Raw genomic sequence first — 19,661 nt, 5'->3', positions numbered from 1 at the left:
ACACTCACACCCAGCTTGGTGCCATCTGCAATTTGTGAATGCTGGACTCGATCCCCTCACCCAGACCATCAGTGAAGATATTAAACAGGACTGGGCCCAGCACAGATCCCTGGGGACAGCACCAGTGCCTGGACACCAGCTGGGTGCAGCACCATCCCCACCACTCTCTGGGCCCAGCCTCCAGCCAGCTCTTAAATCTCCCAGCCAGGAGGGAACCTGCCCAAGCCGTGGGATGCAGCTTTTCCAGGGAATGCTGTCAGAGACAGAGTCAAAGACTCTGCTGGAGTCCAGGCACACAACATCCACAGCCTTTCCCGCATCCACAGGTGGGTCACCTGGGCATAAAAGGAGACCAGGTTGGTCAGGCAGGACCTGCCACCCCTAAATCCACGCTGGCTGGCTCTGATCCCTGGGCCATCCTGTGGGTGCCCTGTGATGGCACTCAAGGTGATCTGTTCCATAACCTTGCCAGGCACCCAGGTCAGGCTGACAGGCCTGGAGTTCCCCAGCTCCTCCTTCCAGCCCTTCCTGGGGATGGGCTCACACTGGCACCTCCAGTGCTCTGGGACCTCCCTGCTGAGCCAGGACTGATGGTAAATGATGGAGAGCAGCTTGGGGAGCTCATCCACAGCTCCCTCATCCCCCTGGGATGGATCCCATCTGATCCCATACACCTGTGAGCATCTGAGTGGCTCAGCAGGTCCCCAGCTGCTTCCTCCTGGATTCCAGGGGGCTGTTCTGCTCCCTGTGCTCATCTACCAGCTCAGGAAAACACTTGTCCTGAGGACAGCCTGTCCTAATATTGAAAATTGAGGGAAACAGGTGTTAAGTAGCTCAGCCTTTTCTTTATCTTTAGTTACTGTATTACCCCTTGCATCCAATGAAGAGTAGAGGTTCTCCTTCTCCCTCCTTTTGCTATAATTTTTTTTATAAAAACTTTTTTTTTTTTTTTTACAGAAGCTGATAGGTTAAGTTCTGATTGAGTTTTCAAGTATCAACTTTTCTTTCTGCATAACCTAAAGACATCCTTAAACATTTCCTGAGTTGTCAGTCAGTTTTCCCCTTGCCTTCCCACAAAAGCTCCATGGGCATCCAGGCCAGTCATTTTCCTCACCAGCTCATCTTTTGCCACACTGGGACAGGCTGCTCCTTCCTCCTTAAGATTACTTTCTTGAAATGTGTCCATCCTTCCCAGCCCTCTTTGTTTTTAAGGGCTGTTTCCCTTAAAAAATCAGTACCCGATTCAGTACTCTCCAAATCAGCATCCTAAACAGGCCAAAGTCTGCCCTTCCTAATTCCAGTGCAGAAGTTTTGTTGCTGCCCCTCCTTCTTTCACAGAACATTGAAAATTTGATTATTTCATGGTCACTGTGCCCCAGGCAGCCTCTGAGCCCCACATCTGCCCCCAGCCCTTCTCTGTCTGTGAACAGCAGCAGACAGAGCTTTCCTTGGCAGTGGGAGTGTTACCAAAAATTTGCTAAAATATAAATCTCCTTAACCCCAGTGTAGCATTAAGAAGCAGCATTCTTTATTCAGCTGGATGGACGGGGGAGAGCTCCACCCAAAGCTGTGCATGCTGAGCACAGGAAAGTTTCTGTTTATATTCTCCATTTTGCTCACATATTCATTGATTGTCCTGGACTAAACACACATATGATAATCATTTTCCTGAAGTCATTGACATATTTCCCCTACTCTTTACCCAAGCATTCATCTGTCCTGGGGGTCTCTCTGGTGGTCCCTGGTGGTCGTGGACCCCAATGTTCCAGTGGGCCTGGATGAGCTGGCAGGACCCTGAGGCTGCTGAACTTCCAGTTCCCCTTCTCACACAATGGGCCTTGTGTGGTTTCCATAGGCCTGGGGTTGTGGAGAACAAGCTCCAGGTGTGAGCTCAGCTGGTGTAGGCAATTGATCATCTGGTAACATGAGGTCACAGAGTGGGTTATGACATCACAGAGTCGGTAATGTGAGGTCATGGAGAAGCTACAGCATCACAGACTCCCTCTGCGAAATCAGAGCCAGCTGTGACATCACATGGCAGATGTCTGACATCACAGAGGCAGTCTATGACATCATTGAGTTGGCTGTGACATCAGAGACCAGCTGTGTGACATTAGAGAAGGGGCTGTGAGCTCACAGAGCAGGCTGTGACATCCCAGAGGGGCTGTGTGACATCCCAGAGGGGCTGTGTGACATCCCAGAGGGGCTGTGTCAGGTCACTGGGTTGGTCACTCGGCCCCAGCTCCCCCTCACAGTTTCTCCCAACAAGTCCAATGCTGTCCATGCCCAGCGGGGTCCCTGTCCCACAGGATCCCCCCGGCCCACCTGGAGCCACAGCCTCCACCAAAGGATGTTCCACAGGATCCACCCCAGAGCCTGGGACAAGGGGCCAGGGCTGTGTGACCAGGACATCAAGGACGGGCATTACCCAGGTCACTGTGGCCTGGGTTGGGTTGCCCAGGGCAGGAATGATGTCTGGCAGCTGGAGCAGGGTCTGGGAAGGGCCTCCAAGGTGGGGCTGGAGCCCTTGGGCTGTGAGCAGAGGCTGACGGAGCTGGGCTTGTCCAGCCCAGAGCAGGGAAGGCTGAGGGGCTCCTCATCCCAGCCTGGCAGTGCCAGAGAGGAGGGGATGGAGAACACAGAGCCAGGCTCTTCACCGGGGGCCTGGTGGGAGACAAAAGCCAATGGGTGGAAGGGGAAAGAGGGGAGATCAGCCAGGACAGGAGGAGATGAAATGAGTCAGGCTGGTTTCAGCATTTCCTCAACACCAAAAGCAGCCTGACCTCCCTTCTCCATCCACCACTGACAGCTTTGCAAATCAGGAATTGTTGGAGCTGTTTTGCACCCACTCCAGGACGAGCGTCCTGATACAAGTATTTAATTGTTTTTATATCTATGACAGAGACACATTTGTCTAAAATTACTTTTAGAATGGATATCACTTGTTGATGGAGGACTCCTCAGATGCTGCTGGGACGTTGCACATATCTCAGGTAAGAGTGTGATTGTTATTAAATTGTGTCCTCTTCAACCATGGTCTGTTGGCCATGAGGAGAAACTTTCTGTGCCTCTGAGTCTCACCAGTTCCTGGTCCCCCAAAGGACACAAACCTGATGAGTTGTGGTTCCCACTCCAGTAGTGGCACTTGCACCTCCCTCCATCCCCAGAGCAGAGCTCCCTTGTCCCAGAGAGTCCCTGGCAATGCAGGGATGAAGGAAACAGGACAGGCTGTGGGGATCAGGGGCAGAGCCAGGGAGAAGAATGACTTTTGCATTTGATGGGGCTGTGCCTTCCCTTGGCTTTGCTGGCTGACAAGAAATGAACATCCCTCTGTGTCTCGGACAGCTCCTTCTCCAAGGAAAGCAGGTTGGAGTTGGAGCCAAGGAGCTGAAAGCTGCAGGTGCAGCCTGGGCTGGAGGGAGCTCAGATTTGCACAAGGCTGCTCTGAGTGTCAGGGCTTGGATGGGGGAAATGGTGGGCTGGGGGTAGGGACAGAGTCTGATTGATTGTCAGCCATGAAGGGTCTTGATTTTCATATCTATTCAAACTGCATGAGGAGGTACTTGGATTCAGTGTCAATTGGAGATTGCACATATCAATGAATTAACAAAGAAAAATAAAACATAAACAAGACCTAAAAATTTTATTTCTCACTGTCTTCTTAAATATATTGCAATCACTTTGAATATACTTCTTACATGTGCTGAATTAACCAGAAAAGATTTGGAAACTTAAATCAAATGATTCCCAGAGGCTTGGCTTGTTCAGGTGTTCTGAATGTTCATGAGCCCTGGGATACTGAATTCCTGCACTGAAGAGCTGAAGGCTGAACAAGCCTCTGGAGCAGTGAAATTCAGCAGCAGCCTCCAAGTTGCTGAGGATGTCAGCAGCCCCCAGTGAGGCCATCCCTGCCCAGAGACCGTGGGGGAATGGGCAGACAAGGAGAGCGTCCCTGGGGCTGGGGCAGCACAACTCAGAGGCACCAGGGGCTCCAGCTGGGCAATGGAGTGTGGAATGTGGCTGGGAAAGCCCTGCCTGGGCTGGGCCAAGCAGGACACACAAGCCCTGACTCCCATCCCCCAAACAACTCTCTCAAGGAGACATTTAAAAGGAATTACAATTGTTTGTGTACGCTGAGTTGGAGCAGTGGAGAAATACCAGTAGAAGAGATTCAAGGAGCTCAGAACAACCAAACAGACTTCCCTGGAAAGTTCAGAAAATCAGAGAAACTTTGGCAAAGGTTTATTATGACATTGTAGTGGTTTTGGTTTGTTAATTTAGGATTTTTCTATTCTTGAGAGTTCTTAATTAATGGATTGATGAGTATGGGGGGTTTTAGTGTCAGTTAATTATTTATCTATTTATTTTATTGTGAGATTGTAATATGAGAATAGTAAAGTAGGCCTAAAATTTTAAAAGGGTATAGAGAAAATTTTATTTAAAATAAATTTATAAAGAAAAAAGGTAGTAAGAATTAAAATAAATTATTTAGAACCCCTTTTTTTTCTTTACACCTTTTTCTTTTTACTGACAATGTAAAGAAAGTAAACTTAAAATTTCTAGTTAGTTTACTATTTATAGAATTGTCTTTATTTAGTTTACTTGGGGAGAGAAGTTTTGCTTGTTAAGGTTGTGAAGATTTTTTTACAAGAGGAAAAAAATTTTTTTTGTGGCTCTTATTTTTGTCATGGATAACAGTTGTCTGGGGAACTTTGTTCTTGTGAAGTTGTTTTTATTGCTACAAGCTTTTTCACAGCTTGTTGATGTTGACTTATGAGGTACTGTTTTAAAGATGACTTATTTAAAGCTATAAGTTTTTATTATTTACTTTTAAAATTATTTTTACTCCTGGAATAGAAATCTTCTCTTGGAGATACTGGATTACTTTTTTCCCCTGTTTAAGCATTTTATGAAATTAAAGTTATTTTAACATTTGCTTATTTTAGTATGGAGGTTTTTCTTTGATAATAATTTGAATTTTTAAAAATATTTTTTGCGTTATAAAGAAAAAGTTTTTTCTTTATAGTTTAGAAGTGGATTTTAGTTTTAGGAGTAACATATTTTTTATTGTTTTTTATTTAGGATTTAATTTCTTCTTTACTTACTTTGATGGTTTTATATTGGTTTTTTATAGGCTTGTATTTTGGTTTTTTTCTTTTACTCATGGGAGGATTGAAGTATTGAAAGAATTAACACCTGACCTGCTGGCATCATGTGGTGGAAATTATGGTTGGGTTGTGTAAAATTGGTTTTATGGCTGGTTTTAGGTTTTTTTGTGTTTTAGTTGTAGTGTTATTTTGTATGGTTTTAGGTTGTAGGGGTTTTGGTTTTAGTTGTGTTGCGGAGCAGGGACTTGATGGTGAGATTTTAATAGCTGTGGCTGGCTTTGTTCTGGTTGGGGTTTTGTAGCCTCTTTTGTTTTCCTGTTTGGGAGTTGTTGGGGTTTGTTTTGGTCAGAATGGGGCTGATGGGGGGGGCAGCCTAGGGAGGGGGGCAGGGGCTCAGCCCATGGCAGGGTTGCTTGGTTTGGTTTGGTTTGGTTTGGTTTGGTTGAGATGGGGGCCGGGGCCAGGGCCGCTGCTTCTTTGTTGACTGGAAAAGAAAGAGGAGGTTCCTGGGTTTTTTTCATCTTTAACATTTGTGTTTCACAGAGGCGTGTTCAGTATCTCAGTGGTTTATAGATTGTCAGTTACACAAAAAGTTTTACATTACATTTAAAGATTCTTCTCATGTCAAACTACGACAGATATTTAATCAACAAATCACTTCTGAAAGCATTGACTTGGCCCATTCAACTTCACAAACTCTAAGCCCATTCAATTTTAAGTTACTCAACATTTGCAGGAGCACAGAAACAGGAGAAGAAGACACAGAAAGAAAGAAAGACTAAAAGGATACAGAGAAGCACACACACAGAGCTACCAACTCCTGGATTCCAGTGGTGTTCAGATGGAAATTCCAAGAGGATGCAGGGTCAAGATGTGTGCTTGCCTTGTGGTCAGCCTTCAATACCCCTTGGTCTCCCTGGGCCCTTCCCCCAGGTGGGGCTTGGGCTCATTTGGTCCCTCAGGAGCTGGGCTGGGGGCTGCAGAGGTGGCTGTGGAGCATTGCCAGCATTGCCTGTGCTGTGCCAGGGACTGGCAGCCACTGCTGGGCTGGGATAGAGGCTCTGGGGGGATTGGGGTTCCAGGTCAGGGCAGGGCTGGGCTTCCAGGGCAGGGCAAGGCTGGACCTGCCTCTTCCTCCCCCATACACGAAATGTTTTGAGCCAACAATCTCCTCCAGTCTGTCACAACAGGGAATGTTGGAGGTGAAATCCCAATTCTGGCCGTGGGTGCCTAGAGGAGCAGGAAAGTTCTTTTCCATAGGAAGGAAAGCTCAGAGCCCAATGTTTAAAAGGCAGGTGAGAGCCTCACTAGGCCAAGGCCAGCCAGACTTGTTAGGAATGGCAGATTTTGTCTGAGAGCAGACTTTGGATAGAGGGAATTTTGGAGGTGGAAACCCAGTCTTGGCCATAGGCTCCTGGAGAAGCAGGACAGTACTTTTCCATAGGGAGGAAAGCATGGAGCCTTCCCCAGTGGTTTGGGGACAGATGGGAAGTGACCCTTGTGAAACCACTTTAAGACAGACTTTTCCTGGCAATATTCCTATGGGAGCAACCCCTGGATATAAGGAAATATGGAGGTGAAATCCCAGTTCTGGCCATGGGTACCTGGAGATGAAGATCTTTTCCATAGGAAGGAAAGTACAGAGCCCCATTGTTTTATTAGCAGAAGAGAAGAGACCCTCAACATGCCAAGGTCAGATGGACCAATCAGGTGCCTGCTGGGAGGCCAAGCCAGACCTGTTTCGAGTTTCCTTAATTTTTTGGGGCCCTGCAGTGTCACAATGGCCCCTAGGTTCCATAAGGCCCCACAGTGTCACAATGGTCTCAAAAATTCCATGAGGCTTACAGTGTCACAATGGTCTCGGTGGTTCCCCAGGCCCCAAAATGTCATGTAATTTCTCTGTTCCATGAGCCCTGCAATGTCACAATGGACCTTTGGACCCTGGGGGTTTGCAGTGTCACAATGGTCTCCTTTGACTCCACAATGTCACAATGGACCATTGATGACAGGTGGCCCCTCTATGCCACCCTGGTGCTTTGCTTCCATGCAGCCCTGCAGTGTCACAATGAACCCTTGGTTCAATGGGGTTCCACAATGTCACAATGGCCCCTTGGTTCCATGCAGCCCTGCAGTGTCACAAAGGCCTCTTGGTTTCACCAGGCCCCACAGAATCACAATGGTCCTCTTGGTTCTGTGGCGACCCCCAGGGTCACAATGGTCTCACTGGTTCCATGAGGCCTCACAGTGACACAATGGTCTCTATGATCCCATGAGTCCCCTCAGTGCCACAATGGCCCCTTGGTTGTTCCGTGAGGCTGTGAAGTGTCCTAATGGTCTCTCTATGGTTCCATGAGGCCTTGCAATGTGACAATGGACCTTTGGCTCCATGAGGCCCCGGGGTGTCACAATGGACCCTTGGTTTGAGGGGGCCTCTCAGTGTCTCAATGATCCCTGCATTCCATGGAGCCACACAGCATAAGTACAGCCCCTTGGTTCCATGAGACCCAGCAATGTCACAGTGCTCTCCATGATTCCATGAGGCCCCACAGTGTCACAATGGTCCCTTGGTTCCATGGGCCCTGTGCTGCTGCATTCCCCCCTCCCCTTCTCAGGCCGCCCTGCCAGATGAGAAATGCTCCTTGGGCCTCAGCCTTGGCCAACAGCCCCTGGGCTCAGCTCCTCTGCAGCTCATCACAAACACTGTCTGCTCCAGGCACTGCTGCTGCCCAACCAGCTCCTGCTTTCTGGAGGAGCAGCCCTGGGAACTGCTTTTGTTCCCTCAGTTCTCACACTGCCAAAGAAAGCTGTTGGTGCCAAGTGTGGCCAGGATGAACCATTGCTGGGACTGATGCCCCTCTCTTGGGGCCCTGCAAACAGTGCTCCAAAAGGAGCCCTTGGAGCTCTCCTGGGCCAGTGACTCCCTCTGAGTGGGGCCTCTCCCAGCCGGGAACTCTCCCGTTTGCTGCACTCGGGGATCCCCAACAACGACGGAGCCTGGGCCGATCCCCCCACTCCTCCAGGCTCAAACCTTCACCCGCTGGGGAGATGCCAAAGGATCCACAGGGAGCATTTCCTGCCCTCAGGGGAATTTCTTCCAGGTGCCTTGCCCTGACTCTGTGTCTGTGTGCACACAGGAGTGCCTGTGCTGGGGAAATGTGGCAGAAATGCTGCTCTCTGAGGGGCTTGAGTGCCTTGGATAGCTGAGACAGTCAGGCCTGTAAGTGAGGTTAAGTCATGAGGTCCAAGTGAAGTTAAATACTTCAAATAGTTGTTCTTTTGCTAAGTTGTTTAATAAAAGTTATAAGTGGAGTTAAATACAGTTAAATGTTATTCCTATGTTAAATTGAAAAGTCATAGGCGAAAAGTTAGGTTAAATACTGTTAAGTGCTGTTCTTTTGCTAAATTGTGAAGTTGAATGTATCAGTTAATGTTATGTTAAGTCCTATTAAGTTTAAGATCTGTTAAGCTTTTGGGCCATATTTCTTTTACCCCTCACTGTCCTTGTGTCTCATACAAACACAGGGACAGCTCTTGATTCATTTCTGGTTTGATTGTCTGGATTTTTATTGGTTTTGTTGTTGCTTTGTTTTCTTGGTGTCTCTGAAGTGTCCAGTCAGGAGCAGAGTGACTCTTGCCGAGGAACTTTGTGCTGCTTTCCCTTAATATTCAATCTGGTTTTTGCTGATCCCTTGTTAGGGATTTTTTCAGCGCTCTCAAGGCCTCGTTGGTACCAGGGTGAAGGAGCCCTGGCCCAGGCTCTGGCCCTGGGGGACACAGGGACGTTGCCAGGGGGTCCCTGTCCCCCTGTGCCACCCCCAGGGCCCCGGCCCCCGTCCCCGTGTCAGGCTCTGGGGTCGATCTCGTGGAACATCCTCTGGGGGAGGCTGCGGCGCCGGGGGCGGGGGGACCCGGGGGGACAGGGGACCCCGCTGTGCACGAGCAGGGTTGGACTGCTCTGGGGGGAACTGTGAGGGGGGCCGGGGCAGAGTGACCTCCCCAGTGACCTCACACAGCCCCTGGGATGTCACACAGCCTCCTGTGATGTCACACAGCAACCTGTGATGTCACACAGCTACTCTGTGATGTCACACAGTCCCATGTGATGTCACACTGTCCGCTGTGATGTTACACAGCTGCTCTGTGATGTCACAGAAGACTCTGATGTCAAAGAGTCGCACTGCGATGTCACAGTTTGTTCTGTGATGTCACAGGCTGCTCTATGATTTTGCACAGCCACCTGGTGAATTCACAACCAACTCTCTCATATCACAGAGCCACTCTCTATGAAGGCAAGATCTGCTCTATGGCCTCACACTATGATGTCCCAGACAGATGTGTGATGACACAACCCCCTCAGTGATGCCACAAAACCCTCTCTGTGATATACTGACACTCTTTAATGTCACAGCACACACTTTGACCTCACAGCAAGCTCTATGATGTCATGCCTTGATGTAACAATCTGCTCTGTGATGTCTCACAGTCCCCTCTATGATGCTCAGTGACCACAATGACCTCACAAAACAAACTCTGTGATGTCACAGCCCAATCTGTGGCCTCACACAGCCCACTCTGTGCTGTCACACAGCCCCTTGCTGACATCACAGCTGCTCTGTGCCTCCATGACACAGACCCAGAGGAGCTGCTGTGACACAGCCCCCTCTGGGACATGCCACAGCCCCTGCCAGTGCTGAGCCCCTGGGAGCTCTGTCTGTGCCCTGCTGGTGTCCCTGAGAGGCCCTGGCAGTGCCCCAGCCCTGCTGGGCTGTGCACAGGAGCTGCTCCTGGCCAGAGCTGTCACTCTGCAGCTCTGCTGCCCTTGCCAGGAGCTGCCTCTGGGCCAGGAGCCCGGCCCAGCTCAGCAGCACAGACACAGCACAAGGGCTTTAATGACCCTCTGGGGCTTTGGTGCTCTTTGTGTCTGCCATGGCCAAAGTGCTGCCCAAGTTTGCTGTGTCAGGGCTGTCTTGCAGCTGCTGCCCATCCCTGTGCCCTGTGCAACCCAGGCTGTCCTACGGTGTCCCTGCCCTGCGCCTCTGTCCCTGCAGGCTGTGGGCATCCCCCGGCTGCCCCACCTGGCTGGCCCCTTCCTTTGCTGACAGCTCTGCCTCCTGCCTGCCTCTGCCTGCCCACACAAAGCCTTGGGCTGATACCAAAAGGGTTAATTCCATTTTTACTGTGCCTGTGAACTTTTAGCACAGGAAGAAGGCATTCAGGGGCTGCTTTACCAGCAAGGATGGTTGGAAGACAAGAAGACATCTGGCTCAAGAATGTAATGGCAGAAAAAAGAAGGACTGAAACTGGGAACTTGGGGTGGATTTTATGGTAATGCGTAAATTGTAATACACATTTAGTGATGCTGGTAGAATTACATGTCCACATAGGGTTAGGAGTTATCCCTAACTAGATCTCAGACCTGAATAAATGATACCCTCTTAAACAGCAATTTAGTCTTAATGAGTCCTATTCTGATATTTTGGCTTTGATTGTGGCGAGGCCTCACAGAACCAAGGATTCAGCTGTGACACTGAGCAAACCCATGGAATAAAGGGTCCATTGTGACACCATGGAACCCCATGGAACCAAAATCCATTTTGGCACGTTGGGGCCACATTGAACCAATGGCCCATTGTGAAACTGCAGATTCAAGGAGACCATTGTGATGCTGAAAAACCTCTGGGAACCATGGGGCCGTTCTGACCCAGCAAGGCCTGGTGGAACCATGGGTCCATTGTGACACTGCAGAACCTCACGGAACCAAGGTGACCGTGTTCTGCTATGGAACCTCATGGAACAAATGGTCCATTATGACACTGCAGAACCAAGGAGACTGCTGTGGGCCGTGTGAAAGCTCATGGAACCAGAAGTTCATTGTGACACAGCAAGGCCTTATGGAACCAAGAGTCCCTTGTTAAATTCTGTGGCCTCATGGAATCATGAGCCATTGTGACACAGCGTGGCCACATGGAGCCAAGGTGCCACTGTGACACTGTAGATCCAAGGAGACCATTGGGTTTGAGAAACCTCATGGAACCGAGAGTTCATTGTTACACTGTGGGACCAGTGGAACCGAGGGGAGGACAGTGACTTTGTGGGGCCTCATGGAACAATGGAGACTGTTCTGACACTTTGGGACTCACTGGAACCAAAGGACCATTATAGAATGGCATGGCCTCAAGGAATCAAGGGGACTACAGCAAACCTTGGGGGTCTCCATGGGATGAAGGGTCCAAGGAACCAAGGATACCATTGTGACACTCTGGGGCATCATGGAACCAAAGGTCCATTGTGACACAGCTGGACCTTGTGGAGCCAAGGGGACCATAGTGACACAGCGGGGCTCAGTGAAACCAATGGTCTGTTGTGACACTGCGAGGCCTTATGGAATCATGGAGACCATGGTGACAACAAAGGCCTCATTGAAACAAGGGGCCATTGTGACACTACAAGGCCTTTTGGAAGCAAGGAATAATTGTGGTACCATGGAGCGTTGGCAGGCCAAGGGGCAGTTGTCACACTGTGTGGCACCAAGGAGTCCATTGTGACACTACAGGGCCCCATGGAACTAAGGATTTGTGGAACAGTGCTGGAACACCTGGAACCAAAGGTCCATTATGACACTGCAGGGCCTCATGAAATCCTGGAGGCCATGATGACACTTTGAGGCCTTGTTGAATCAAGGGGCTCTGCAGGGCCTCATGGAACCAAGGAGCCCCTTCTGACACTGTGAGTACCCATGGAACCAAGGTCCAGTGTGACACCATGGAACCAAGGAGACTGTTGTTGTCTGGTTTTGGAAGTACAAAAGCTCATGGAACAAAAAGTCCATTGTGACACTGTGGGGCCTCATAGAACCAAGGAGACTGATATGACACTTCAGGACCCACTGGAACCAAGGGGCCATTGTGACACCACAGGGCCTCATAGAACCAAGGAGCCATTGTAGCACAGCAGGGCCTCATGGAATCAAGAGGATCACAGTGACCCTGTGGGGCTCCACAAGGGGCTGTGGGGCTCTATAAGGGGCTGTGGGGCTCCATGAGACCATGGGACCATTCTAACTGTGAAACCAAGGATACCATTGTTACACTATGGGGCATCATGGAACCAAGGAGGCCATTGTGATCCAGTCGGGGAACCTGCTGAGACTATTGTGACACTTCAAGGACCATTGTGGAGCTGCAGGGCCTCGTGGAACAAATGAGACCATTGTGACATGGCACGGCCTCATGGGAGCAAGGGGCCATTGTGACACTATGGGTCTTGTAGAGCTGAGGGGCCCTTGTGACCCTGTGTGGCACCATGGAACCAAGGAGAGCACTGTGACCCTGCAGGGCTCCGTGGAACTGAGAACTTGTGTGACAGTGAGGAGCCCAATGGAACCAAGGGGCCATTCTTTACTTCAGGGCTTTACAGAACCAAGGTGCCATTGTGATACTGTGGAACCAAAAGAGACCATTGTGACACTGAGGGGCTTCATGGAGCCAATGAGACCATTCTGGCAGTCTGAGTCCCCATGGAACCAAGGGGCCATTGTGACACCACAGGGCCTCATAGAACCAAGGCAGCCACTGTGACACTGCAAGGTCTCATGGAAGCAAGGGGCCAGTGTAACACATCCAGGCCTGGTGGAACCAAGGGGCCATTGTGACCCTGAGGAATCCAATAGAACCAAGGGGCCATTTTGAGACTCTGCATCCTCATGGAACCAATGGGCCATTGTGGCATTGCACAATCCCATTGAAACAAGGAAACCATTTTGACACTGCAAGGCCTCATGGAAGCAAGGGGCCATTGTTCCACCGTGGAGCCAAGGAGACCATTGTTATATCACTGGGTCTCATGGAAACAAAGATCTGTTGTGATCCTACAGGGTCTTATGGAACCAAGGGGCCATTGTGATGCTGCAGGGCCCCAAGGATCCAAGAACATGGAACAGGTCTGGCTGGCTGGGCCTCCTGGGGGCTGCCCGACTGGTCCAGCTGACCTTGGCATGTTGAGGGTCACTTCTCACCAGCCCCTGAAGCCCTGGAGTTCTGTGCTTTCCTTCCTGTGGGAACGAACTGTCCTTCTCCTCCAGGGGTTCATGGCTGAAATTGGGATTCCTCTTCCAAATTTGATTATATCCAAGGATTATTCCCATATGAAACCTGCCAGGACAGACAGCTCTGGCTGGCCTTGGCCTCTTGGGGGCCACCTCTCATCTGCCTTTAAAACACTGGGGGCTGGTGCTTTTCTTCCCATAGAAAAAACCCATCTTTTATGTCCAGGCATCCATGGCCAAAATTGAGAATCTACCTCCAAAATTCCTTATATCCAAGGATAGCTCCCAGACAAAAGCTGCCAGGACTATCCAGGTTCCCTTTGCTTCTTGAGGGCTAGCTCTCATCTCCCTTTGAAGCACTGGGGCTCCTCACTTTCCTACCTGTGGAGAAGAACTGTCCTTCTCGTCTAGATGCCCATAGACAAAAGTGGGGTTTGGCCTCCCAAATTCTGTCTCTCCAAGGATTCTTCCCTGACAACAGGTCTGGCTGGCCTTGGCCCCCTTGGAGCTGCCTCTAATCAGCCTTTGGAACACTGGAACTCCACCCTTTCCTTTGCGTGGAGAACTGTCATTCCAGTCCAGGAACCCATGGCTGAAATGGAATTCCACACCCAAAACTCCCCAAATATCCAAAGGCTGCTTTCAGACAAAAGCTGCAAGGACAGACAGGTCTGGTTTGCCTTGGCCTCTGGTGACTGCTTCTCATCTGCCTTCAAACCCTGGGGTTCTGTGGTTTCCTTCCTATAGAAAAGAACTGTGCCTCTTGTCCAGGCACTCTTGGCCTCAGGCACTTGACCACTATACAGGGATGTTGGGAAGGATGAAAGTTTGACAAGAAAGTCTCACAGATATGTATGCTTGGCAGAAAGATTTTTGAATGTAGAATCTGAAGAAGGAATAGAAATGAAAGCAAGTTTTGATATAAAAGAAAAGAATTGCTGGAGTGGTCTTACTGGATAGCTAAGAAGGCAAAGTATATGTTAATTAGAAAGGGTTTTTATGACTTAGAGCAAAGGATAAACCCACGTCAAACAAGAAGATGTTTTTACCAAGCAGAAAGATAGCACAGGCAAACAAGTCAGCAAATGCTGCAGGTAGAAAAAAGGTCTCAGAATTTTCCACTGCAAGAAAACTGGAAAACAACTTCTAGCTTAAACTGTAATGTACTAACTTTTAGTGACTGGAGAATAGTAACATGAATATGGTAATTATAGTAGTTACAATTGGCTATAGATAGAAGTATAGGTATAGATTGGTTCTACTGTATTAAGATGCTCAGCAAAGAAAAGTATATAATGCATTTGTAACCTAAACTAAGGGTCTCCAGGCCTGCAGCTGGAGCTGACAGCTGTGGGCACAGCTCTGTCACCCACGACCCTGGACTGCTGTAACACCTTGCAAACAATAAACTGCATTTTGAAGAGCCGCCTGGAGTGCCACATCCCTCATTTCGGCTCTCACAAACTGATGTTTCCCAGATCTACCAGTGCCCAGATCCATAAATTTCCTGGTGCTGGTGCAGCCCAAGTGCAGCAATTTGCAGGCAAAAAAAGCCAAAATCTGGCAATTTTCCATTGCTGGCTCTGTCGCTGCCCAGACCTGGAGTTGCCCAGCACTGCCATTGCCCAGATGCAGAAATTTCCCAGTGCTGGCAAAGCCCAAGTGCAGCAATTTGCTGGCACAGAAATCCAAAACCCGGCAAATACCTGGGGCTGGCACCACCCAGATCTGGTGTTTTCCAGCACTGCCAGTGTCCAGACCTGGCAATTTCCTGGTGCTGGCACAGCCTAATTCCAGCAATTTGCTGGCAAAGAAAGCCAAAATCAAGCAAATACCTGGTACCTAAAGCAATGCAATCTCGTGTTTGCTGACACCGCCAGTGCCCAGATCCAGAATTTTTCAGATGCCTGCACAGCATAATTCCAGCAATTTGCTGGCACAGAAGGTTAACATTTAGCAATTTCCCAGTGCTGGCACATTCCCCAACCAGATCTGGTGTGCGCTGGCACTGCCAGTGCCCACATCTGGCAATTTCCTGGTGCCAGCACCTCTCAAATGCAGCAATTTTCTGGCAAAGAAAGCCAAATCCCAGCAGCTTCCTGGTGCTGACACTGGCATCACCCAGATCTGGTGTGTTGGGGGGCCTCAGCTTAAGACTGTGGGAAAACCCTCTTTAGTTGGGGTCAGCAGGAGCTCCCAGCCATAATCCTCTTGTTCAGTTATGCAGATTGTTACTAGAAAGTTCTGAGTTCTCTTTGCTATCATTGGTTCCTTTTTACTGCAAAAAGTGTAATATTCTTAATTGTTCCTTCCTCTTGGGTCCTTCTCTCAGATCCCACCTTTAACCCCTTGTCCTAGATTGCTAAGCAATGTGTATTCCATTTACCATCTGTTAGGGCTATGGCAGTTGTATTCTGGGAATTGGGCAGTTTTCTTATCTCTTCCCCCAACCAATCCTCCCTCCGGGGAGACACCTGATGTTAATGGCCATTGAATGTCACTGCATGACTGATAAAATTACAGCATCCCACTGTGAGATGCTCCGCCCAGAGGGAGGAGCCAAGCATTCCCAACTGGATATAATCTGAGATCTTGGGACACCAGAGCATTTCCACTGGATTCCCAGAGGAACAGCTGCTCTTCCACTGGATCTTCAAAGGAAGACTGACTACACCCTTTTCTACAGGATCACTGCTCCAACAGAACCACACCTGCTGCTCCAGGAGGGCTGCAGCCACAATCCAACTGGACTGCTACCAACACCCTGACCCACAGGGTGTCATGTTGTATTCTGACTCTGTCAGTGTTGTTTTGATTTACTGCATTGTTTATTTTTTTTCTTCCCTAATAAAAGAACTGTTATTCCTGCTCCCATATCTTTGCCTGAGAGCCCCCCCTTCATTTCAAATTTATAACAATTTGGAGGGAGGGGGTTTACAGTTTCCAGTTCAGGGCAGGCTCCTGCCTTCCTTAGCAGACACCTGTCTTTCCAAACCAAGACACCCTCCCCATAAATAAATGTATAAATATCCCTGCTAGACCCTGGACCCAGGCTTTTTTCTGCTCCACTCTCTGTACTGTGCACGCTGTCCTGTTTGTTGTGTTTGCCTTCATTAAAGTTCTGTTTCCAAAGCACCAGATGAAAGCAGTCTCTGTCTGTAAAGTGGCCAGAGCTGGTTCTCAGGGAAACCACTGGTCAGCGGTCTGGACGAGGACAAGAAGATTTCACTGGTGTTTGCTGGCAGCGCCAGTGCCAGATCTGAAAATTTCCTGGTGCTGGCACAGCCCAAGTCCAGTGATTTGCTGGCACAGAAAGCCAAAATTTGGAAATCTGCAGGTTCTGGCTCCATCACCATCCAGATCTGGTGTTTGCTGGGACCGCCAGTGCCCAGATTTGGAAATTTCCCGATGCCTTCACAGCCCAGGTCCAGCAATTTGGTTTTAGCTAGCTTAGGCAGAGAAATTCCTTGGACTGTGACTTTCCTTTCTCTTTGAAATGTTTAAACCTGCTCTGGACTGAAAACCCAGAAAAACACCGGCAGCGCACACCTGTGGCCCACCGAGCTCTGGGACACTGCATTCCAGCACCAGAGGGACTTAGAAGAGACCGAGTGAGCCAACTACAACCCACAAAAAGCACTTTCTGAATTTGCAATCTCTTCAGCACTGTCAGAGGTTTTATTTATTATTATTCATTTTTCATGCTTCTGAATACTTTACTTGTTAAATAAACGGGATTTTTTCACTTTTTTCGAGGGAAGTCTTTTCCTGAACTAGTAGGGGGAGGGGCTGCTTGAACTTGCTTTCTAGATGCACCCTTTTTGGAGGTTTCCTCCCCAAATTTGCCCTAAGCCAGCACAAACAGTCATCATGAAAATTTCACCAGTGGCATAATTTCCTGCTGGCAAATCTTGTGACAGAAGCTTGACCTTGTTCTCCATGAGACATTCTTGGGAAGAGAGACAGGAGAAGATTCCTGGAAAACTGAAACAGCTTTCCAGAAGGGAAATGAAAATGAAAGAAACAATCCAAGATCTTTTCCTCTATTTATTTCTATGCTCCCCTTTTCCATGTTGCACTACTTCTCCATCCCAGGAATTCCAGATGCACTTCACCTCTAAGATCAGTGACTTAGTGATTTTTAGACACTCGAAAATACCATGAGCCACACACAGTTTTCCTTCCCCTGGTTTTACTGGAAGGCAACACTGGAGATGTAAGTGCAGTGCTGGGGTCAGGTAGGAATCCTACAGCAAGGGAAGGTGGCCCGACAGTGTTTGACCCTCAGGCAGGCCAATGCAGAGCAGCAAGCGAGGGGATTGCTGTGCCAGTGTGCAGGAGTCAGGGTTCTGCATCTGGGCTCACCGCTGCAAAGTTCCTGTGTTTGGACAGACTCAGGGGCTGTGCCCGGGGCGCGAGGGGCTCGAACGTGGGGCTCGTGGGGCGAGCGGGGAACGGACACGGGGACGAACGGCCCCGGTGCTTCAGTTGCAGCGGCGGCGGCAGCGGCGGCAGCAGCAGCGGCAGCAGCAGCAGCGGCAGCAGCAGCAGCGACAGCAGCAAAACAGATATTTTAGAGCACTCTTTCTTTCTTTCTCTTTCTCTTTTTCCTTCTCTTTCTGGTTTTCCTTCTGTTTTTCTTTCTCTCCCTTTCCCGCGGTCGGGCACCCTTCTCTCGGGGTCCCTTGCCCGGCGTCCCTCTCCTCTCCCCGCCTCCCTCTCCCCTGCCGGGCCGGGCCATGCCCCCGGCCCGCCCCCGGCCCCGGGCGGGGCTGCCCCGTGCCCGGCCCCGGCCGTCCCGCCGCGCTCTCGCCTCCGCCCGGCTCTGGCCGTACTGGCGGTGGCGCTGCTGGGCGGGCGTCAGTGCCTGGTGCGGGGGCGGCATCGCCGCCCTTCGGCTCCGCCTGGCCCGAGCCCGGCCCCGCCCCCGAGGCAGGCTCCAGTCCCGGCCCCGGCCCCGGCCCCGGCTCCTGCCGGGGCCCGCGGAGGACACAGGCGGCGCGGCCGCTGCCGCCGCCTCCGCTGGCGCTTCCCCGGCCCGAGCTCCGCCGCTCGGCAGCGCGGCCGCCGGCCCCGAGCCTCCCGTGCCGCGTTCCAAAGAGCGAACGCCTGGGGATGCCCGGCCCGGGGCGGCTGAGGGGCGCTCGGGGGCCGTTGCTGGCCCCGGGCCGAGCGCTGACAGCCGCGTCTCGCCCGCAGGGAAGGCGCAGGAGGCCCTGCAGGAGCGCTACCGAGTGGGTTCGCTGCTGGGGCGCGGCGGCTTCGGCAGCGTCTTCGCGGCCACGCGGCTCTCGGACGGCGCCCCGGTGAGCGGCGGGGCCGGCGGCGGGCGCAGGAGGAGGGGGCGGAGGAGGAGGAGGAGGATGGGGCTGGGCAGGGCGGGCGGCGAGCTGAGCCCGCTGCTGTCCTTGGCTTGCAGGTGGCCATCAAAAGGGTGCCACGGAACCGCGTCCGGCACTGGGGCGAGCTGGTGAGTGAGCGGGGCCAGCGGCAGCAGCCGGGCCGGGCCGGGCGGGGATGAGCCGAGGCCCGGCACGGTGGAAGCCGCCAGGACGCCTCGAGGGAGAGCGGGCGTGGGTCCAGCGCAGGGCGCAGAGCATCCCGGGCTGGCTGAGGGCTCCCCGAGCCCCGGCACGGCATCGGCGCCACTGAGGGCATCGTGCTCCTCCCGCAGCCCGACGGCAGCAGGGCCCCTCTGGAGATCGTGCTTCAGGCCAAGGTGTCCACTGGCTTCCCTGGTGTGGTGCAGCTGCTGGAGTGGCTTGAGCTCCCCGAACACATCGTGATGGTGCTGGAGCGGCCAGAGCGGTGTCAGGACCTGCAGCGTTTCATTGGGGCACCGCGGTTCCTGCCCGAGGAGGAGGCGCGGGCGCTGTTCCGCCAGGTGCTGGAGGCCGTGCGGCACTGCACCAGCTGCGGGGTCCTGCACCGCGACATCAAGCCCGAGAACATCCTGCTCGACCTGCACACCGGGAAGGCCAAACTGATTGACTTTGGCTGTGGCACCTACCTGCAAGACACAGCCTACACCCACTTTGCAGGTGAGCCCACGTAAGGGTGTACTCCTGGTCCCAGCATCTCATGGCCCAACATCTCCCAGCCCAAGCTGGCTGTGGCAGTGGGGATTCTCCCTTTTGCTGCCAGTCAGGGGACTGAGTGTTCAGCTGAGTTGCTTTAGAGCGGGGCTGGGTGGGGAGCCAGCTTCCAGCCCTGCTGGCAGCCTTTGCCAGCCACTCTGCCCAGGACTGGGGCTGAGCTGGGGCAGCCAGCCCTACCAAAACCCCCATGGGTGGGGGTAGCAGAGATGGGGGCAGAACCTGTGCCCCAGCCAGTTTGATGTGCAGGCAAGAGGAAGGGCTTGGACTGATCCACTCTCCCTGTTTGCCTTGGCTTCCTAATATTTTTGGGGCAATGCAGGCAGGGAGGATAAGGGCATGTTTTTTCCCCAGCACGGAGAGGGTTTTTCCTTTACAGGTCAGGGTCAGGCTTAGCCAGAGCTTCCTCTGCCC

At 51.4% G+C, this 19,661-nt stretch overlaps 2 protein-coding genes across 2 annotated transcripts in view; one reads left to right on the top strand and one right to left on the bottom strand.

Annotated features, from left to right (window-relative positions):
• LOC143692499 (uncharacterized) overlaps positions 1-19,661 on the bottom strand; it is a 168,912-nt gene that overhangs the window by 14,236 nt on the left and 135,015 nt on the right. The window lies entirely within an intron of this gene.
• On the top strand, positions 13,564-19,207 carry LOC143692419 (serine/threonine-protein kinase pim-1-like). The gene is made up of 2 exons (XM_077172654.1): positions 13,564-13,584; positions 18,827-19,207. The coding sequence occupies exons 1-2, from the start codon at positions 13,564-13,566 to the stop codon at positions 19,205-19,207; spliced, it is 402 nt and encodes a 133-aa protein (XP_077028769.1).

Source organism: Agelaius phoeniceus, assembly GCF_051311805.1.
Source record: "Agelaius phoeniceus isolate bAgePho1 chromosome W unlocalized genomic scaffold, bAgePho1.hap1 SUPER_W_unloc_1, whole genome shotgun sequence".
NCBI classification, from domain to species: Eukaryota; Metazoa; Chordata; class Aves; order Passeriformes; family Icteridae; genus Agelaius; species Agelaius phoeniceus.
This window is presented reverse-complemented; position numbering and strand designations above follow the sequence as displayed.

Bases quoted from the DNA above. Each gene is read 5' to 3' on its own strand.
- LOC143692419 (XM_077172654.1), top strand. From the start codon at position 13,564: ATGCCCATAGACAAAAGTGGG. The intron at 13,585-18,826 runs GTTTGGCCTCCC...CTCCTCCCGCAG, and splicing joins TGCCCATAGACAAAAGTGGG to CCCGACGGCAGCAGGGCCCC.